Below are 22,558 nucleotides of genomic sequence, written 5' to 3'. Positions count from 1 at the left end.
CATCTCCTGCACATCTATCACTCCAGTGTTTAATTGCTAAATTGTAATTATTTCACCGCTATAGCCTATTTATTGCCTTATCTTACCTCATTTGCACACACTGTATATAGACTTTTCTTTCTATTGAATTATTGACTGTATGTTTGTTTATTCCATGTGTAACTCTGTTGTTTGTGTCGCACTGCTTTGCTTTATCTTGGCCAGGTTGCAGTTGTAAATGAGAACTTGTTCTCAACTAGCCTACCTGGTTAAATAAAGGTGAAATAAAAAATAAAAATGAAGCTGCAGGTAGCTATCCAACCAGGTTCAATCTTAGCTAGCTAAGCAAATGGCTCTGAGATATGAATAATAAGGTCATACACGTAATGTTAGCTAGCGAGCCAGCCAGCTAACGTTAGCTAGCTAACTAGGTAAACAATGAACCATAATGACAACTCATGACATTACTACCCTGCATGAATCTGCAGGTAGCTAACCAACCAGGTTCAATGTTAGCTTGCTAACATTAGGCTATAGCTAGCCAAGCAAATGGCCAAGCCAAGCAAATGGCTGTTTCTGTCAAAATAAGAAACATGTAATATCAGAAACATACATACATCATTCATGGTTGGACGTGTATCCTGTCGGATGACATCGTTGCCCTTAGTTTGAAGATGTAATCCGGAGACAGGTGGTTTCTCCATCTCCTTCTCGATAAAACTCAGTCCTTAAATTGGAGATCAACACTTATGCAGATTTAATATACGTTAGACATAATTACCTAGACATACTGACCAGCTCAAATAGACAGAAGCGTGCTATATGGCAGACCAATCCAAACTCATCTCTCGGCATGTCCAGCCCACTCATTATCTCAGCCAATCATGGCTAGCGGGAAGGTTGTTGCCTTTTTCTTTGGCTAAACCAACGAGGCTCGTAATTAAAAATGTGTATTCCTATGTACAGATGGCATACAAGTTTGTTATTAAGGCACATGAAAGTTCACATGTTCGAAAAGGCATTTCTGCCAAAAAACACATTTTGATAAAAAAAGAAAGGTTTACGTTCAAACAGCTCTCCTGTAAAGCAGTGACCCACGACATACGCATAGTTTCCTGAAACAGGTCACAAATTGTGTCATTCGGAACCATATCTGCAACATTATATTCAATTTTGTTGCGACTCGAATATGTACCTACATTTACATATCAGCCAGGATGCACACTGGCTAACTAGTGAGGAAAACACAGGAGCTGGAGATCGCCCAGCATGCTCTGCTCCACTTCACAGGTGTGCGGAGCTACAGCTACATATGATGAACTTCGATCTATTCTACAGCACTATGATAACTACTATTTCTCCACAGCCTTTTGTACAATATGTTACATAAAATAGTAACACTGTATATTAAGTCGCCGTTATACCATGTTATTACTATACACCTACGCTTCTTTGCTAACCAGAATGTAATTACTTGGCTGTACATGGTATCTGTCGATAAAGGTACTTAAAATGATTGAATTATAATCTAAGGAAACTGACCAAACTGAAACTGTTTGCTGTTCCCCTAGGTGTAACCACTGTGCTGACAATGACCACCCTGAGTATAAGTGCTCGTAACTCCCTCCCCAAGGTGGCCTACGCTACGGCCATGGACTGGTTCATCGCTGTCTGCTATGCCTTTGTCTTCTCCGCCCTCATTGAGTTTGCCACAGTCAACTACTTCACAAAGCGCGGCTGGGCCTGGGATGGGAAGAGCATTGTGAATGACAAGGTAATGGAAGCATATCCCCCTCCGATTGCCTGACATGCAGCATTTTCAGAGAGAATCCATAGTGATCTTTTTGTTTTGATGGCGGCAACCCATTTCCATATGATTTCCAACCAGAGGGCCTCAGAATGTGTTGTGTTTGCATCAGCATTCAGGTTGTTCCCTGTGCGACAGCCATAGGCAATACTGGAGATCGAAGACCATGTGCATATGAACGGATTTACGTAATGAATGTATAAACACACATATAGTTGCCTACAACCGAACAGGTCAGAGAAAACAATATGGCGATACAAACACAGAAGGTCACAGGCTTTTTTTTACTTTATGTTCAGGGAGGCAGAGTAAATTGGGACCCCATGAAGCATAGCCAAGATAAATGGGTTGAGATTACAGAAAATAACATATGGAGAGGGAAACTGTGAAAGAGTCATACAGTGAAAAATACTATCTGTGTGGGAAGATCAGTTTGAAATGAATCAGACTTTGTGGGGGTAATAAACATTTGCTGTGACACACTTTGCGTCAGTTCATTAGTTAGACACCACAACAAAAACTCTAAAAAGTGAAGTGGAACGGTTGGGGCTTAGTTTGAATACATCCCTCAGAATGTCCATATTCATCTTTAAAAAGCATATTTAAATATACTGGATATTTCAGTAATAAAAGTAAATGAAAATACTTATCATATAATACTTTTGATCAGAGAATCACTAACCATTTACCGCTAACCTTCAGTATGACAGCTGAATTGATTGGGAAATTACAGTGGCTAGGTCGGTAGAATGGAAAGCAGCAGTTCGTGAGTGATTCCCAACTGGGCACATACGTCAATTCAACTTCTATTCCACGTTGGTTCAACGTCATTTCACTGAAATGTTGTGGAAACAACGTTGATTCAACCAGTGTGTGCCCAGTGGGACCTCACGAAACCTAAACAAAAAAAAGAACGTGATTTTGAGATTTTCACGAAATATAGAAGAGTCCTTCAGAGGAAGTATTGTTGACATATATTGGACATTGGAATCTAAAAGCATAATTGAAAAATTATTATCAAAGTTGGCCTGCTTTAAGACTCCATAGGTGCTACAAAGCATATTATGCATAATATGTGTAGTATTTTGATTTCAATAACTTTTGTTTTATATTCATGTAGGAATATTGAAAAAGATCAACATGAATTTTGAAAATATACAAATGTTGATTTGGCAATTGTTTCTGTCCCAAAAAAAAAAAATCTTGGTGACCAAAAGTTGTTTCGAGCAATCTATTGCTCGACATTTTCAAACGTGTATCTTTCCATATATAGACACACCCTGTGTTTTAATAAAATGAACTAAATGCATTGAGCTTGTCTGATGCTTTAAGCTTACAGTTTGATGCCTCAAGAGGGCGCTAGAGATCTAGATAACCATAAAAAATGTATTTAAAAAATAACCTTAACCTGACCCAACACTTCTCCCTCTTGTGCTGGCTTTCGCAGATTCTGCCATTAATCCCCTGAAGTTGCCGGTAATAGGCTACCTGAGGAGTTCGCAGCCTTTCTCATGTGGAATGGCAATTTATCTTACCATTTATTTTGAAAAATGTATTGTACTTTTACCCCTTTTTTCCCCTAATTGGTAGTTAGTCTTGTCCCATCACTGAAATTTCCCATACGTACTCGGGAGAGGCGAGGTCGAGAGCCATGCGTCCTCCGAAACACGACCCTGCCAAGCCACAATGCTTCTCGACACACTGCTTCCGGAGGAAACACCGTCCAGCTAGCGACCGAAATCAGCTTGCAGGCGACCGGCTCACCACAAGGATTCGCTAGAGCGCGATGGGACAAGGGAATCACGGCGGCCAAACCCTCCCCTAACCCGAACGACACTGGGCCAATTGTGCACCGCCTCATGGGTCACCCAGTCACAGCCAGCTGTGACACAGCCTGGGATAGAACACCACTGTGCCACTCGGGAGGCCCATTATCTCACCATTTCTACCGATCTGCGTGCCAGTTATGGTTTTCATATGCACATTTTCGTGAAACAGTTGAATTTAATTCATAATAACTCTTCATATCTCAAAATCATTGTCATGTGGTTAATCAAAACATGCAACATTGTTTGAAATATTCTGGACCTTCAGAGTTTCCTGCACCAGTGAGCTCGGGACAGACACAGCTGTAGGCTATTTGCGCAAGGGATAAGAAGCAGTGCTTGGCTTGGGCAGGAGCTCACCAGAGCTGAGTACCAGCACCTCTAATGTTCTACTGCTTGAGCTCCTGTTCCTCTTATAGAATATAAGCACCCAAAATGAGTACCGAAACCTATTTCAATCCAAGTCTTGCACTGATAAGAAGCCTATTTTATGACGTGTCCACTGGATCAGAGCATGACATTTTTCCCTTTCATGCTGTGGTTATCGAAAGGGAGGGAGCTGGAACGATTTTTCAAATACATTGAGGAACTATTATAATTCTCAATGGATGTAAAAACGCGGTGAAGAAAACATTACTTTGAGAAGCTCCACAGGTCATTAGTGGTGGTGCGTTAAGCCAATCAGACACACCATCAGATCCCCAAATGAACACATTTATATGCCTACATTTGCGCGCAGGCCAGGTAGCCTATGGGTCTACTTCTATGCATGCGCGTCCTTACACAACATTGACAGGAGCGCTCCAAACTAAAGACAATGACTAAATTGACAGAACTCGTAAATGGAATTAAATAAACCAAAACTTGTTTTTCACAACTGTAGTATAGGTTATGCACTCTGCAAACAATGTGTGCACTCAGACAATGAGAACAGGAAGACTGGAATAATAATATTTAATGTATTAAAATAAATAACCGTAACCAAGGTAACAAACATTGTACATTAGAAATTATAGGAATTAATGGTAAATGTACTACTCATGTCATGGGAAATTGATATACACTAACAATCAAACACAAACAATCCACACAATTAAGTTATGAAACGGCGAATGTGCACAAATTGGCAGGAGACAGTGCATTCTGGAGAGAGAAGTGCATTGTGCATCTGGGCGCACGGTCAATCCGACATCTGCATTGGCCATGCAGCATTTATAGTGATATGGCCTCAGCTGAAGTCAGGGCATTCATACTTCTTTGGCTTCGCGGAGCAGTGCAGGGCTGTTGTCAAGGAAGTGAGTTTGTGTTTATACAGGATGTACCGCCTCCACCTACCGTCAAACAATCATGTCAATGCGGAGCTATACAGAGCCCTCCGCATTGTTACAACATTTGGGAGGCACATGGTGATGAGGTACAGAGGTTGATTTGGCAATTGCGTCACACACTCCATATGGAGCGCAAATATATGCGACCACATTTTAGAATCAGGCATAAATTGGCTTTTAGTCTACGCCTCAGCAATGAATTAGTTTACTGAGATGGGCGCAAATATATATTTATTTGTTACTGCTCGACTAAAACAATCTTTGTCGACCAACAGCCTAATGACCAAACAATCGACCAGTCGACTAATTGGGGTCAGCCCTAAACAATTTAATTGATTTTACTGAGTTACAGTTCATATGAGGAAATCAATCAATTGAAATGAATTCATTAGGCCCTAATCTATGGATTTCACGATTGGGAATACAGATATGCATCTGTTGGTCACAGATAACAACAAAAAATGGGCCTCAGGATCTCATCACGGTATTTTTGTGCATTCAAATTGCAATCGATAAAATGCAATTGTGTTTGTTCTCCGTAGCTTATGCCTGCCCATACTATAACCCCACCGCCACCATGGGGCACTCTGTTCACAACGTTGACATCAACAAACCGCTCGCCCACACAACACCATACAGTTAAAGTTGGAAGTTTACACACACTTAGGTTGAAGTCATTAAAACTTGTTTTTCAACCACTCCACAAATTTCTTGTTAACAAACTATGGTTTTGGCAATTCGGTTAGGACATCTACTTTGTGCATGACACAAGTCATTTTTCCAACAATTGTTTACAGACAGATTATTTCACTTATAATTCACTGTATCACTTTGGATGTATTTCAAGGCCTACCTTCAAACTTAGTACCTCATCATGGGAAAATCAAAAGAAATCAGCCAAGACCTCAGAAAACAAATTGTAGACCTCCACAAGTCTGGTTCATCCTTGGGAGCAATTTCCAAACGCCTGAAGGTACCACATTCATCTGTACAAACAATAGTACGCAAGTATAAACACACGCAGCCGTCATACTGCTCAGGAAGGAGATGGGTTCTGTCTCCTAGAGATGAACGTACTTTTGTGCAAAAAGTGCAAATCAATCCCAGAACAATAGCAAAGGACCTTGTGAAGATGCCGGAGGAAACAGGTACAAAAGTATCTATATCCACAGTAAAGCGAGTCCTATGTCGACATAACCTGAAAGGCCACTCAGCAAGGAAGAAGCCACTGCTCCAAAACCACCATAAAAAAAGCCAGACTACGGTTTGCAACTGCACATGGGGACAAAGATCGTACTTTTTGGAGAAATATCCTCCGGTCTGATGAACCAAAAATAGAACTGTTTGACTATCAAGACCATCATTATGTTTGGAGGAAAAAGGGGGGGGCTTGCAAGCTGAAGAACACCATCCTAACCATGAAGCACGGGGGTGGCAGCATCATGTTGTGGGGGTGCTTTGCTGCAGGAGGGACTGGTGCACTTCACAAAATAGATGGCATCATGAGCAAGGAAAATTATGTGGATATATTTACGTAATATCTCAAGACATCAGTCAGGAATTTAAAGCTTGGTCGCAAATGGGTCTTCCAAATGGACAATGACCCCAAGCATACTTCCAAAGTTGTGGAAAAATGGCTTAAGGACAATAAAGTCAAGGTATTGGAGTGGCCATCACAAAGCCCTGACCTCAATCCCATAGAAAATTTGTGGGCAGAACTGAAGAAGCATGTGCGAATAAGGAGGCCTACAAACCTGATTCAGTTACACCAGCTCTGTCAGGAGGAATGGGCCAAAATTCATCCAACTTATTGTGGGAAGCTAGTGAAAGGCTACCCGAAACATTTGACCCAAACTAGACAATTTAAAGGCAATGCTACCAAATACTAATTGAGTGTATATACATTTCTGACCCACTGGGAATGTGATGAAAGAAATAAAAGCTGAAATAAATCATTCTCTCTACTATTATTCTGACATTTCACATTCTTAAAATAAAGTGGTGATCCTAACTGACCTAAAACAGGGATTGTGAAAAACTGAGTTTAAATGTATTTGGCTAAGGTGTATGTAAACTTCCAACTTCAACTGTACATGTGGTCTGTAGTTGTGAGTTTTTTTTAATTTAAGCTTTATTTAACTAGGCAAGTCAGTTAAGAACAAATTGTTATTGACAATGACTGCCTACCCCGGCCAAACCCTAACCCGGACGATGCTGGGCCAATTGTGCGCCGCCCTATGGGACTCCCAATCACGGTCGGTTGAGATACAGCCTGGAATCAAACCAGAGTCTGTAGTGATGCCTCTCGTACTGAGATGCAGTGCCTTAGACCGCTGTGCCACTCAGGGTTGGACTTATGGTAGAAAAATGAATGTTAAATTCTCTGGCAACAGCTCTGGTGTACATTCCTGCAAGTCAGCATGCCAATTGGACGCTTCCTCTAAACTTGAGACATATGTGGCATTGTGTTGTGTGACAAAACTGCACATTTTAGATTGGCCTTTTATTGTCCCAAACACAAGGTGCACCCGTGTAATGATAATGCGGTTTAATCAGATTCTTGATATGCCACACCTGTCAGATGGATGGGTTATCTTGGCAAAGGAGCATTGCTCACTAACAGGGATGTAAACAAATTAGGGTTGACCCCATTTAGTCCACCGGTCGATAGGCTGTTGGTCGACCGAGATTTCTTTAGTTGAGCAGTCGCAATTATTATTATTTTTTTAATGGTGCACAAGACACCTGTCTGATTCGCACCCGTCTCAGTGGACTAGTCCATTGCGGAGGCCACGGGGATGGCATGGTCATCACTCTAAAACGTGATACTGAAATTGTATATGGTTGTATTATGTCAAAATAATGGTGCAACACGAATAAATGTAATATTATTTTATAACAAATGCGCTTTATCCGGTGTTGGATATGGTCGCTGTCCGGGGTTGTGAAACATAATCTTCAATGCGCCGTAGAATTGGCGCCTTTCCCTATGTTGCTATGTTCATAATAGCAAAATGAACCAGTACATTGGGATTGAGGCAACAATGCGGCAGAGGCAACAGCAGTAGAGACGAGGGAACAGCCCTTGCTTTAACCCCTATTCGTCGGGATTAGATTTACTGGGGGTGGTCAGGTAATGCAATTATGTGCACAAGCGCTAAACACCACATCTGTCATTTTAGTCACGTCCGAATCTGCCATGTCAGGAGATGGTAGGAGAGTAACAATTCCAGACAGAATAACCTACAGTTTTTTGGGGGCGAACTCCAAGGTCTTCTGATAATACTAGTACCGTGCGAATCGACATCCCTGTGTTTTGAGAGAAATATTGGAGTTTGACAGGTGATGCTCATGGTTTGAGCAAGAAAACAATAACTGATTCGATAAATTGAATGAAGTGCTGCGCATAGCCTACGAAGGGCCTACATGTATCAACTTTCACAGTGAATGTTTTTGTTCATATATTTCGTGGGTGTGAATTGAATATTGCCAAACGCATCAGTACATTTTTTTGCGCCTATTTAATGTAACCCCTTGCTGTTAATAGATTGCAAACAGCATACACTTACTTGCGCATCAATAGCCTTACAACGCATCTCAAATGCAAGTGCACTGTTTAGCTCACATCTGAAGGTTGGGAGGCATTTGGGACGTATACTACGGATTGCTAAAATATCCTAATGATTATGATCACACTTCCTCAATTCAAATATTATGGCTACACAATACCAAAGATGGATGGTATGGTTTAGAAATTTGGGAACCAAGTTCAAGTTATCAGTGTAGCCCTGCTATCGCCTGGACGTGTTAAAATATTTTCACGGCTAGAAAAAAACCTCCAGGTTTCCGTCATAACTGTCAATTTATTGGAAAAAAAGAAAGAATTATAGGAGGCTGTAAAAAAACGAATCCCTTCCGAATCGTCCTCTGGAATAACGGACGTCTGTGGTAATAAATACATAACCAATGTTCTCAAGTAATAGTAGTCCCATGCGAATAGGGCTTAGCCTAACTGTCTAAGAAAATTGAGGAGAGAGCAAACCCCAACTTAATTAGGTCTGTAATCAATAGCCTAACTGTTAAATGTGCCTGGCTTTATAAATCATCCATATATATCTACAGAAATAAGACAGATCTTGCTTATGTTGCCTGTTTGAGTGTTTAATAGCCTGCTGATCCCGTGAGCACCAACCCTCAAGCAACTGAAAAATATCAGATAAAGTAATTTCACAGATTTGGCTGTTTTTAATCTTTGCTATGCTGTAATAAAGGCTTTAGAATTGTTTTCCATTAGAACAGACTGGAATAATTTATAATGCATTTAGTGTTGTTTACACTGTTACAAACAGGCAGAAAAAATAATATTGTAATCTAACAGCACCTGTTTATTATGCATATGCACGCAACTCTCACTCCTATACCCTCCTTTTTCTTAATCTCCTTATTTTGTTATTATTACAATTATTATTATTATGATCATCATTATAACAATAAGTCATGTCGTTATCATGAGTAGGCTTTGTATGGTAATCTTGTATAACCACCATTGAGCTGTAGGCCTAAGAGCTCCTTACTTTGTCCTATATTTCAATATATAGGCTACTGTATCAATCAATCATTCATTCGTTCATGCCATCACACAGTATAGGAGACATTGATGCATTGAAATACAATCAAGAATTTTCGTTTTAAAATAAAATAACAAATGGAGCTTTGAATAATTAGCCTAAACAATAAAACGCAATTCACGAAAGCATGCAACTGTTTTTAGTCTGCTGTAATAAAGGCTTTATATATTTTTTTTTCTTCTTCTATAGAACAGACTGTCTGGTACACTTATTTATTTAGTGTTGTTTATGCTGTTCCAAATGGTCAGAATTTTTTTAAATATTGTAATCTAACAGCAACTGTTTGGCACACATAATACTCAATCACTCAATGCTTGCTCCAATACCCTATTGTTTCTTGATCTCCAGTAGTTTCCAATGTCTTCCACAGATCTGACTTCCCCTTTCCCTCCTGAGCAACCAGTAACATTCGCCCGTTTCGAGTTTCTTTTTCAAGTCCTCCACATCCATTTTGCTATCATAACCAATTTATTGATGTGATTATGATACGCTATAGGTCAGGCCCTATTGATCACATGCATACGATGCTTACATGTTTCACGTTGAGAGAGCAAGGGTTGAGGGAATAGGGACTGTTTTTCCTAAACAAATTAGGGATTTTGGTAACAGAACTTTTCAGTCAGAACAAGTAAGATTCTAAATGGATGAAATTATGATGCAGCTTCAGCGCAGACAGCGCAATAAAACACTTGCTGTGCTGTGGTGCCTTTTTGCTGCAGTAGGGTGGAGATCGAGACAACATACCACACAGGCACTTGTTGTAATTTTTGTTAACACAGTGTAACCATTGGGCTCTTTCTTTTTTTTTACCCCTTGTTCTCCCCAATTTTCGGGATATCCAATTGGTAGTTACAGCCTTGTCCCATCACTGCAACTCCTGTACGGACTCGGGAGAGGCGAAGGTCAAGAGCCGTACGTCCTCCAAAACACGACCACGCCATGCCACATTGCTTCTTGACACAATGTCGCACCACAGGAGTTGCTAGAGCGTGATGGGACAAGGACATCCCGGCCGGCCAAACCCTCCCCTAACCCGGACGACGCTGAGTCAATTGTGCGCCGCCTCATGGGTCTACCGGTCACGGCCGGCTGCGACATTGGGCTCTTTCTTGAGTCATTTGTGTCTTAATTATTTAATCAAACAGTGTGCTTCAAGCATCAAACAAGCTCAGTGCATATGTAGTTGGTTTTATTCAAACACATGTGTGTCTGTCTATATATGGAAAGATAAGTTTAAACATTTCAACCAAGATTTTTGTTGTTATTGGGGACAGCCCTGTTAGTGAGCATTTCTCCTTTGCCAAGATAATCCATCCACCTGACAGGTGTGGCATATCAAGAAGCTGATTAAACAGCATGATCATTGCACAGGTGCACCTTGTGCTGGGGACAATAAAAGGCCACTCTAAAATGTGCAGTTTTATCACACAACACAATGCCACAGATGTCTCAAGTTTTGAGGGAGTGTGCAATTGGCATGCTGACTGCAGGAATGTCCACCAGTGTGGTTGCCAGAGAATTGAATATTCATTTCTCTACCATACGCCGCCTCCAACGTTGTTTTAGAGAATTTGGCAGTATGTCCAACCGGCCTCACAACTGCAGACCCCGTGTAACCACACCAGCCCAGGACCTCCACATCCGGCTTCTTCACCTGCGGGATCGTCTGAGACCAGCCACCCAGACAGCTGATGAAACTGTGTGTTTGCCAACCGAAAAATGTCTGGACAAACTGTCAGAAACCGTCTCAGGGAAGCTCATCTGCGTGCTCGTCGTCCTCACCAGAGTCTTGACCTGACAGCAGTTCAGCGTCGTAACAGACTTCAGTGGGCAAATGCTCACCTGTGATGGCCACTGGAACTCTGGAGCAGTGTGCTCTTCACGGATGAATGGTGAGTTAACCTCTCTGGTATCATTGGGACGCTAGCGTCCCACCTCGACAACAGCCAGTGAAATTGCAGGGCGCCAAATTCAAACAACAGAAATCCCATAATTAAAATTCCTCAAACATACAAGTATTATACACCATTTTAAAGATAAACTTCTTGTTAATCCAACCACAGTGTCCGATTTCAAAAAGGCTTTATGGCGAAAGCACACTATGCGATTATGTTAGGACAGCACCTAGCCACAAGAAACCATACAGACATTTTCCAGCCAAGGAGAGGACTCACAAAAGTCAGAAATAGAGATTAAATTAATCACTAACCTTTGATGATCTTCATCTGGTGGCACTCCCAGGACTCCATGTTACACAATAAATGTTCATTTTGTACGATAATATCCCTCATTATGTCCAAAAACCTCTGTTTTGTTGGTGTGTTTAGTTCAGTAATCCAAAGGCACAAAGCGCGCTCTCAACATCCAGTTTCGCAGAAACATGTCAAACGATGTTTGAAATCAATCCTCAGGTTGTTTTTGTCATAAATAATCAATAATATTTCAACCGGACAAAAGCTTCGTCAATAGAAAAGGAGAAACAAGAAAGGCGCGCTCCCGATCACGTGCTGGACTCATGTCTGGAAATTTCCACTGTCCTCTCATTGAAAGTGCTGTATCTCCCTCATTTTTCAGAGTAAAAGCCTGAAACAATGCCTAAAGACTGGCCACATGTAGAAGAAGCCATAGAGATCGTGAACTGGGTCCTAGGTCTTTGTATGGTGGACAGGCTTTCAATGGAAAAACAGCCTTTCAAAATAATAGTACTTCGTGGATGGATTTTCCTCAGGTTTTCGCTGCCATATCAGTTCTGTTATACTCACAGACATTATTTTAACAGTTTTGGAAACTTTAGAGTGTTTTCTATCCAAATCTATTATATGCATATCCTAGCGTCTGGACCTGAGTAGCAGGCAGTTTAATTTGGGCAAGCTTTTCATCCAGAATTCCGAATGCTGCTCCCTACCCTAGTGAAGTTAAGCTATGGGCAGCCATAAGCTACGGACAACGAACACAATTGCATTTTAGCGATAACAGTTTGAATGCACAGAGATACCGTGACGAGATCCTGAGGCCCATTGTCATGCCATTCATCCGCCGCCATCACCTCATGTTTCAGCATTATAATGCACAGCCCCATGTCGCAAGGATCTGTACACAATTCCTGGAAGCTGAAAATGTCCTAGTTCTTCCATGGCCTGCATACTCACCAGACATGTCACCCACTGAGCATGTTTGGAATACTCTGGATCGACGTATATGACAGTGTGTTCCAGGAACTTCGCACAGCCATTGAAGAGTGGGACAACATTCCACAGGCCACAATCAACAGCCTGATCAACTCTATGCAGAGGAGATTTGTCGCGCTGCATGAGTCAAATGGTGGTCACACCAGATACTCACTCCCCTACGTTTTTTTTTAAGTATCTGTGACCAACAGATGCATATATGTATTCCCAGTCATATGAATTCCATAGATTAGGGCCTAATGAATTAATTTCAATTGACTGATTCCCTTAAATGAACGGTAACTGTCACGTTGTATAAATGATTGGAGACAAGCGCAGGAATTCGTAATAGGGGGGTTTTTAATACTCCACCCAAAATATACAACATGCCATGAAAATGCACAGAGAAGAAGCCCAAAACAAACACGTATACAAAAACACAGGGATGTAACCCAAACAAAAGAGCGAGATAAAAGCTCTATTAAATACACGGGACGAGACCCACAATACACTGCATGGGGTGAGACCCATAATAACAAATGCACAACCATACACGGACGAGACCCGTAATAACAAGTGCACAATACACGCAGCACGAAAGCCGAAATAACAAATCACAGGTACTCACAGACTAAAGGACATGGGATCAATAACCGACAAAACAATGGTGAACAGAGGGCACATACAGTATATACAATTACTAATCCGGGGGAATGGGAACCAGGTGTGCATAATGAAACAGTTCAGTGACGCCTAGAGGCCGGTGACTTGGACCTCCGGAGCTGGTACACGGAATGAGCAGCAGTACCGGGGGAGTCCGTGACAGTAACTCAGTAAAATCTTTGAAATTGTTGCATGTTGCCTTTATATTTTTGTATACTCACTACTTCGGGTCCAAGGCATTGAAGACAAAAACAGACAATCCAATGATTCTCAATCCCATTCATTTTTGGGAAAATCTACACAAATTCATGAGGTGGAAAGCACAAATATCACCAGGCACCCCTATTTGGAATAACCACACCTTACCTCCAGATGTGACAACACCTTTAAGTCGTGGTTCCAAAGTGGCATCATACATTTTGAGCATGTGTATTATGAGGGATCTCTACCGATTTGGATTATCCACGGACGATTTCTTTAAATTCTTACAACTCAGAAATCTTGTTCAAGCGCTTCAACATAATCTGGATGAACCTAAGACAAATACTGAAAGAAGCTGCTATGCCAGAGAAGTTGATTGCCAAGTTATATCAAGGGTTGATTGAAACTCTACCTGATGGTTCAGAACCTATAAGGAAAAGAAATGGGAAACAGATCTAAAGGAAGAAATTGAGGAGAACCATTGGTCACAGATATGTTAAAATGTTCATACCTGCCTCTACAACCTAAGACATAAACTAATGCAATTTAAGATAATTCATAGGACTTACTACACTCCTGCCAGAATGCATATAATGCACCCAGAAATGTCACATCTCCGTTAGAGATGAAATAAGGCACAAAGGAACCCTTTACATTCTGTATGCTGTGGTCCTGTGATAAACTGCCACGATTTTGGGATGATATATGGGCTATCATTTCATTGTGTCTAGGAATTTATATCCATCCATTTCCACGATTATGTCTGTTGGGAAATGTAAATATTGGTGATCAATATCCGATAATGTTTTGCTGTAAAAAATAATGTATAGTCATCATTCACCCTCAATAACAAACTAGAGGACTGAACTAACTAGCTGCATACTGTTGGATTTTGTATATTATAAATGTAAACAAAAAACAGAATTGTTTGCCAAAATTTGGAAAACATATGTTGATCACATTAGGGAATGTGTTGTATAGTGGGTGTTTTGTTTTTGTGTTGTTTGTGGGGTGCTGTTGGTATGTGTGGACCATGATAATTCCTTAGTGATGTGGACACAGAGGAACTTGAAGTTCTCGACCCGCTCCACTACAGCCCTGTCGATGGGGATGGGGGCGGGCTCGGCCCTCTGTTTCCTGTCGTCCGCAATCATCTCCTTTGTTATGCTGATGTTGAGGGGGAGATTGTTGTCCTGGCACCACACTGCCAGGTCACTGACCACCTCCCTATAGGCTGTCTCATCGTCGTCTGTGATCAGGCCAACCACCATCGTGTCATCAGCAAACTTAATGATGGTGCTGGAGTCATGCGCAAACACCCAGTCGTGGGTGAACAGGGAGTACAGTAGGGGACTAAGCACGCACCCCTGAGGGCCCCCGTGTTGTGGGTCAGAATGGTGGATGTATTGTTCCCTACCCTCATCACCTGAGGGCAGCCCATCAGGAAGTCCAGGATCCAGTTGCAGAGGGAGGTTTTCAGTCCCAGTGTCCTGAGCTTAGTGATGAGCTTGGAGGGCACTATGGTGTTGAATGCTAAGCTATAGTCAATGAACAGCATTCTCACGTAGGTGCTCCTCTTTTCCAGGTGGGAGAGGGCATTGTGGAGTGCAATAAAGATTGCGTCATCTGTGGATCTGCTGGGGTGGAATGCGCATTGGAGTGGGTCCAGGGTGTCTGGGATGATGGGGTTGATGTGAGCCATGACCAGTCTTTCAAAGCATTTCATGGCTACATATATATGACTGCTACGGGGCGATAGTTCTTTAGACAGGTTACCTTGGCATTCTTGGGCACAGGGACTATTGTGGTTTGCTTCAAACATGTAGGTATTACAGACTGGGTCAGGGAGAGGTTGAAAGTACACTCGGAGTACGCTTCCTGGTAATCCATCTGGCCCCACAGCCTTGTGAATGTTAACCTGTTTAATGGTCTTACTCACAGGAATTTAGCTCATCTGGTAGGCTCTGGGCAGCTCACGGCTATAGGTTTCGCTTTGTAATCCGTGAAAGTTTGCAAGCTCTGCTACATCAGACGAGTGTGAGAGCCAGTTTGTAGGATTTGATTTTAGTCCTGTATTGATGTTTTGACTGTTTAATGGCTCGTCGGCAGAGTCCCGATCCTTGAAAGCAACAGCTCTAGCCTTTAGCTCAGTGCGGATCTTGCCTGTAATCCATGGCTTCTGGTTGAGATATGCACGTAGGGTCATTGTGGGGACGATGTCGTCGATGCAGATATTAATGAAGCCGGTGACTGATGTGGTAAACTCCTCAATGTAATCGGATGAATCCCGGAACAAATTCAAGTCTGTGCTAGCGTAACAGTCCTGTAGCTTAGCATCCGCTTCATCGGACCACTTCCGTATTGAGCACATCACTGGTACACTGGTACTTCCTGTTTGAGTTACAGCCTGCTGTAGCCATTTCTTTGTGAGAAGGCAGTGTCAATGCAATATCATGTTGTTAAAAGTAGCTAGAGAGGAAATAATGATGTGGAAAATATTATCCTACAAGATTCAATCAAGCTACGTTTGGTTCAGTTGCATCCCATTAATGAGGAAAGAAACGCAAAACTGGCACCTGTCATCATTCCTCACTAGTGCTGGCCAAAATATCATATCACAGTATTTTTACATTTTTTCACGGTATGACTGTATTTTATGGTTTTGAATAATAAAAGTCCTACATTTTCTTTATGAGTAGTGCATGACCCTAGGATGGTCATACATTCTAAGTGATTTCAATGCGTCTCTCTCCATTCTGATTGTTTTATACTGTTCATTCAACTTTAACCCCCTCCAAAAATCTGCATTTTCATACATTATTATTATGTATTTTATGCACTCATTTGAGATAATTCCGAGGCCATATTTTTAACCGAATGTTGCAATTGCGATTTCACTTGCAATTTAGATCAAAACACTTGGAACTGTTGGAATCATGGAAAAATCATGATTATTCAAATTCTATAGTTAGAAGATAATAGTGGGCACTTTACAAAATAGCCTCCAACACTCTACTCAGCAAATTGGATGTAGTCTATCACAGTGCCATCCGTTTTGTCACCAAAGCCCCATATGCTACCCACCACTGCGACCTGTATGCTTTCGTTGGCTGGCCCTCACTTCATATTTGTCGCCAAACCCACTGGCTCCAGGTCATCTATAAGTCTTTGCTAGGTAAAGCCCCGCCTTATCTCAGCTCACTGGTCACCATAGCAGCACCCACCCGTAGCACGCGCTCCAGCAGGTATATTTCACTGGTATATAGACTTTTCTATTGTGATATTGACTGTACTTTTGTTTATCCCATGTGTAACTTTGTGTTGTTTGTGTCGCACTGCTTTGCTCTATCTTGGCCAGGTCGCAGTTGTAAATGAGAACTTGTTCTCAACTGGCCTACCTGGTTAAATAAAGGTGAAATAAATGTTATTTTTATAAAATTGTTGCATGTGCTGCAAATAGTCAAATACGGCATACTTCCCAGCCCTATTACTTGCACAGATGCTGATCATGACTTGCTTCACTTTTTACAATTTTGATATATGTAGTCTAGACAGGCTACTTTAGGAAACTTTCTGAATGGACAGAGAGAATTAGCGAACTCACACACACACACAGCACTAAAAGGACCCATCAATCAAAGCGCAAATCACATTTCTCATTTTCTAAAAACATATTTAAACCTAGGTTCACCTTCAAATCTTGGCTGTAGTCTCTCAGAAAGTAGGCCTAGGCTACATTATAGTATAATGCTAATATAATGTAACCTAGAATTTGACAAGTAAAGTTTAAAGGTGGGAGAGAGAGACCTTAGGCCTACTAGAGATGTTGGTTATGTCATTATTATAGTAGTATGTGCCTTATTCCAGAGGAAGATTTGCACAGGATTAGTTTATTCAAACTGCCCCCTGTAATTCTTAATTGTTTTTCATTCAATTGAGTCTATGACGGAAGCTAGGTGGTTTTTATTTTTGGCGTGAAGATATTTCTACATCATGTCTTGACAATAAGACGATACTGATCACTCGTGCTTAGCTGCCAAAATGTACTGTATATGTGTCCCTATAGGCCACATATTTCAATTGAGTAAATGTGATCATAATCATTATTTTAGCGATTCCACGTTAGACGTCTCTCCTAACAAAAAGGCCCTCCATCCTGCTGATGTGGTGCTGCTGGACAGCGCACTTGCACTTCATATGCGTTTATGGATGAGAAAGTGAACTTGCCATTTCCAAAAAAGGAACTCAGTGGGGAATCGGGGATTCCCTACTTTGCAATCTGTTGCCTACGTCAACAGACAGGGTTTCATTAAATAGGCTTTGGCACTATCCTTTTTTATTCCACATTTCATTAAACTGACGCATTTAACGATGTTCAACTTCAATTCATTGGCACAAAACGTGCGTCAGACAAAAATATTGTTTTGTCTCTGACTTACATTCAATGTAGTAGGTTTAGGCTAGACCCAATATATAAGCTTACATACGTATGGTGGATTAATAGCCCAACTTCTAATTTACACATCTCGGTCTTCACTCTTCTCTTCTTGGCCAGTTTATGCATCTCCGCTGGCATCTCCACTGGCATCTCTCTCCATAAGCTTATAGCTCTTGAACCAGTAGCCTAGCCCAATGAGTGTCCCAGAAGTAGCAATATAGTTTATATATATATATTAGAGGAAAGAAGAACCTTTACAGTGTTTACAATGAACTGGCAGAGAAGTTTGAATGGCGAGAGCTTCTCTGGTATGATGTGATCACATTGGCTGGTGGTAATAATGCAACAAACGCGAATCGTCTATTCTCTCCGCGCCCAATGTTTATGTTTACAATAAAATGTATAACATCAGAATGTAAGAAGGTTTCCAATCAAATGTATGAATTAAGTTACAGCTTTTGCCTATCAGTCTAATTTGCATAAACATTGTGATTGGATGACAGCTGTGAGGGTTATCGAATCAGGATCAAATCCTCTGATCTCCTCGAGCTCATTAATGATAGAATGTTCATATTTGACGATTGCAGAAAGGCCAGTCTTATTGGCAAATGACAGGAGTGGCAAGGAGTGGAATGTAATAGCTGAACAGAGACGGCAACCAGGCTAGTCACATAGTAATTCTCTGCTAAAATGTTGACAGTATGGTGCTCAACAGCACATCCAAGACCCGGCTGGCATTCATTCTGCCACTTCTCTGCATTTAGATTGATGCATTACCCTATCCCAGATCCCATTAATTATTATTAAGAACCTCCCCTGGGTGTATTCATCATCTAGGTCTGTCTGGAACACATGCTAGCCGGAAGTGACAGGTCCGTCTGATGACTGCTAGCTACTAACTTTGGCTCTTTCCACAGAAAAAAGAGAAGGCCTCCGCCATGAAGAAGAACAACGCGTACGCCGTGGCGGTGGCCAACTATGCACCCAACATCACCAAAGACTCTGGGTTGTCCACCATCGCCAAGGGCGGCGCTGCTGACCCCAACATGGCGGTTGGCAAGGTGGGTGGCAAAGCAGACCCAAAGAAGACTTTCAACAGTGTGAGCAAAATCGATAGGATTTCGAGGATTATGTTCCCGGTCCTGTTTAGCAGCTTCAACTTAGTCTATTGGGCCACATACTTAAACAGAGAACCTTATATAAAGGATATGGTGCCCTCAACCTAGAGGCCTCTCCCTCCTGCATTGTAATATATCCGAATTACGGGACTAAAAGACTTAGCAAATACGACTGGTATCTGCTAACTCTTGGTTCGTTGGTACAAGACAGACAAGCCCTGGATTGCTTTGTGTCCCTCTCTTTCCTGTTTTTTCTACACCACTTTCTGCAGTGCTTTTGGAAAGAACTGGCCTTTGTAAATACAGCATAAATGTATAATCATGACTTTTGTGTGTTTCGTGATATAATCAGTGAACAATACATTTATTTTGTGTGCTTATGTTTTATTGACCATTGAAAAGTTTATAAAAGGAACCTCGAGATGTTTATTTTAGTCAAAGTTTTAGAAAATCTTATTTTTTTTATATTTCATCTTATTTTGTTTTGTTTTTTTGTGGGCTAAGTATGTAATATTTCTCAGTATTTCTCAATTATGTATAAAGTTATCTTTTTCTATACAAGCCAATACAAAAAAAGGTGAAAATATTTAAATGCTTATGTTTTATTGCAATGTAGTATATTATTTTGTTAAACAAAATATCAACATAAGCAAAACAAACAATGTTTTTTGTGTGTTGATTTACGATACTGTGTAATGATTGATTAATTGATTTTATTTGCCAGTAAAAAAAAAAAAACATTTACCCACAGTACATACATTTAAAAACATGACAGGGATAACACAAAAAGGTCTGACTTATTTCCATTGTGTAGCCTTAAAATGGAATGGATGAAGGGGTTGATTGAAGTGTTTGAGGGAGGGTGGGAGCATCAATGATCTCAGTGGAGGGAGAATCATGGTAGCAGACAGGGAAGTCTGACAGTCAGTCAGACACGGACAGGTCCGTAGCCTCAGCCACGCATCTCACCATCTCAGATGTCCTGTGTAGTCATTTGGCTCAGACTAAGTACAGTGCCTTCGAAAAGTATTCAGACCCCATCCTCAGCAATCTACACACAATACCCTAAAATACATTTTTATACATTTTTGCTCATTTATTAAAATAAAAAACAAAAATACCTTATTGACATAAGTATTCAGAACCTTTGCTATGAGATTCGAAATTGAGCTCAGGTACATCCTGTTTCCATTTATCATCCTAGAGATGTTTCTGCAACTCGATTGGAGTCCACCTGTGGTAAATTCAATTTATTGGACATGATTTGGAAAGGCACACACCTGTCTATAAAAGGTCAGTGCATGTCAACTGTAGAACCTTCACCATGTGACCCATGGTGGTGACAGCACCATGCTGTGGGGATGTTTTTCAGCGGCAGGGACTGGGAGACTAGTCAGGATCGAGGGAAAGATGAACGGAGCAAAGTACAGAGAGATCCTTGATGAAAACCTGCTCCAGAGCACCCAGGACCTCAGACTGGGGCGAAGTTTCACCTTCCAACAGGACAACGACCCTAAGCACATAGGCAAGACAAGCAGGAGTGGCTTCGGGACAAGTCTCTGAATGTCCTTGAGTGGCCCAGCCAGAGCCCGGACTTGAAACAGATCGAACATCTCTGGAGAGACCAGAAAATAGCTGCTCCCCATCCAACCTGACAGAGCTTGTGTAACGAACGTCGTTGGAAGAATGGTCGGACCAAGGCGCAGAGTGGTTTGGGTTCATCATCTTTTATTAAGGTGAACCAGCAACAAAACAAGAAAACAGAAACCAACGAAACGTACAGCCTTGTAGGGTTTAAAAGCAACAATACAAAGTCAAGATCCCACAAACAACAGGTGGGAAAGGCTGCCTAAATATGATCCCCAATCAGAGACAACGATAGACAATTGCCTCTGATTGGGAACCATACCCGGCTAGAGTACCCACCCTAGTCACACACTGACCTAACCAAAAAAGATAATAAAAAGGCTCTCTAAGGTCAGGGTGTGACAGTATCCCCCCCCCCCCCAAAAGGTGCGGACTCCGGCCGCAAAACCTGACTCTATGGGGGAGGGTCCGGGTGGGCATCTAGCCTCGGTGGCAGCTCCGGTTCGGGACGTAGACCCCGCTCCGCTCGCGGATCCCTCCGCTTCCGTGGAACCGAACCGTGGATCATCGCCGGAGGCTCCGGACCGTGGAGCGTCACCGGAGGAACCGGACCGTAGATCGTTGCCGGGGACTCCGGACCGTGGATCGTCAGCGGAGGACCCCTGACCGTGGATCGTTGCCGAGGACCCCTGACCGTGGATCGTTGCCGGAGGCTCCGGACTGGGAACCCCCGCTGGAGGCTCCGGACTGGGAACCCCCGCTGGAGGCTCCGGACTGGGAACCCCCGCTGGAGGCTCCGGACTGGGAACCCCCGCTGGAGGCTCTGGACTGTGGACCGTCACAGGAGGTTCCGGACTGTGGACCGTCACAGGAGGTTCCGGACTGTGGACCGTCTCCGGAGGTTCCGGACTGTGGACCGTCGCCGGAGGTTCCGGACTGTGAACTGTCGCCGGAAGCTCTGGACTGGGAACTGTTGCCGAAAGCTCTGGACTGGAAACTGTCGCCGGAGGCTCTGGACTGCCGATTGTAACCGTCGCCGGAGGCTCTGGACTGCCGACCGTCGCTGGAGGCTTGGTGCGTGGAGCTGGCACAGGACGTCCTGGGCTGGGGAGACGCACAGGAGGCCTGGTGCGTGGAGCTGGCACAGGACGTACCGGGCTGTGGAAGCGCACTGGAGGTCTGGAGCGTAGAGCTGGCACAATGTGTCCTGGACAGATGACAACCTTCACACTGCAAGTGCGGGGAGCTGGCACAGGACGTACCGGGCTGTGGAGGCGCACTGGAGACACGGTGCGTCGAACCGGCACACATTGTACCGGAACGATAACACTCTCCTCAAAGCGACTGCGGAGATCTGGAACAGGATGTGCAGGGCTGGGGAGGCGTACTGGAGACCTGGTGCGTGGTGCCGGCACAGTCTTCACCAGACGGCTAGCACGTTCCTCAGGACGAGTACAGAGAGCTGACTCAGGTGGCATTAAACTGAGGACACGCTCCTTAGGGCGAATGTCGTGCCTCATGCACCAACACAACAGCTCTCTCATAACTCTCTCCTCCAATTTCCCCATCAACTCCTTAACTGTCTCTGATTCACTCCCCTCCAAGTTCACCTTCCTCTCCCAGATTGGCTCTGGTTCACACCTTTGCTCCGCCGACCACCCCGTGTGGCCCCCCCAATTTTTTTTTTTGAGGCTGCCTCTCGGGCTTCCTTCGTGGCCGCGAACCCCGGTCTCGTCGTTGTAGCTCCCTCGCTGCCTCCGCCTGCTTCCATGGCAGGCTTCTGTCTCCTGCCATGATCTCGTCACATGTCCAGGAT

General features: G+C 42.8%; 1 protein-coding gene across 1 annotated transcript in view; it reads left to right on the top strand.

Annotated features, from left to right (window-relative positions):
* LOC106611612 (gamma-aminobutyric acid receptor subunit alpha-2) overlaps positions 1-21,071 on the top strand; it is a 61,618-nt gene extending 40,547 nt beyond the window's left edge. The window contains exons 9-10 of the mRNA XM_014212000.2: positions 1,551-1,753; positions 18,955-21,071. Of these exons, the coding sequence (XP_014067475.1) occupies positions 1,551-1,753; positions 18,955-19,263 (512 nt within the window). The 3' untranslated portion in view covers positions 19,264-21,071. The remainder of the gene's footprint in view (positions 1-1,550; positions 1,754-18,954) is intronic.
* The last annotated feature ends 1,487 nt before the right edge of the window (positions 21,072-22,558 follow it).

This window comes from Salmo salar, chromosome ssa09 (assembly GCF_905237065.1).
Source record: "Salmo salar chromosome ssa09, Ssal_v3.1, whole genome shotgun sequence".
NCBI lineage: Eukaryota > Metazoa > Chordata > Actinopteri > Salmoniformes > Salmonidae > Salmo > Salmo salar.
The sequence above is the reverse complement of the archived record's forward strand: the minus strand, read 5'-3'. Positions and strand labels throughout refer to the sequence as shown.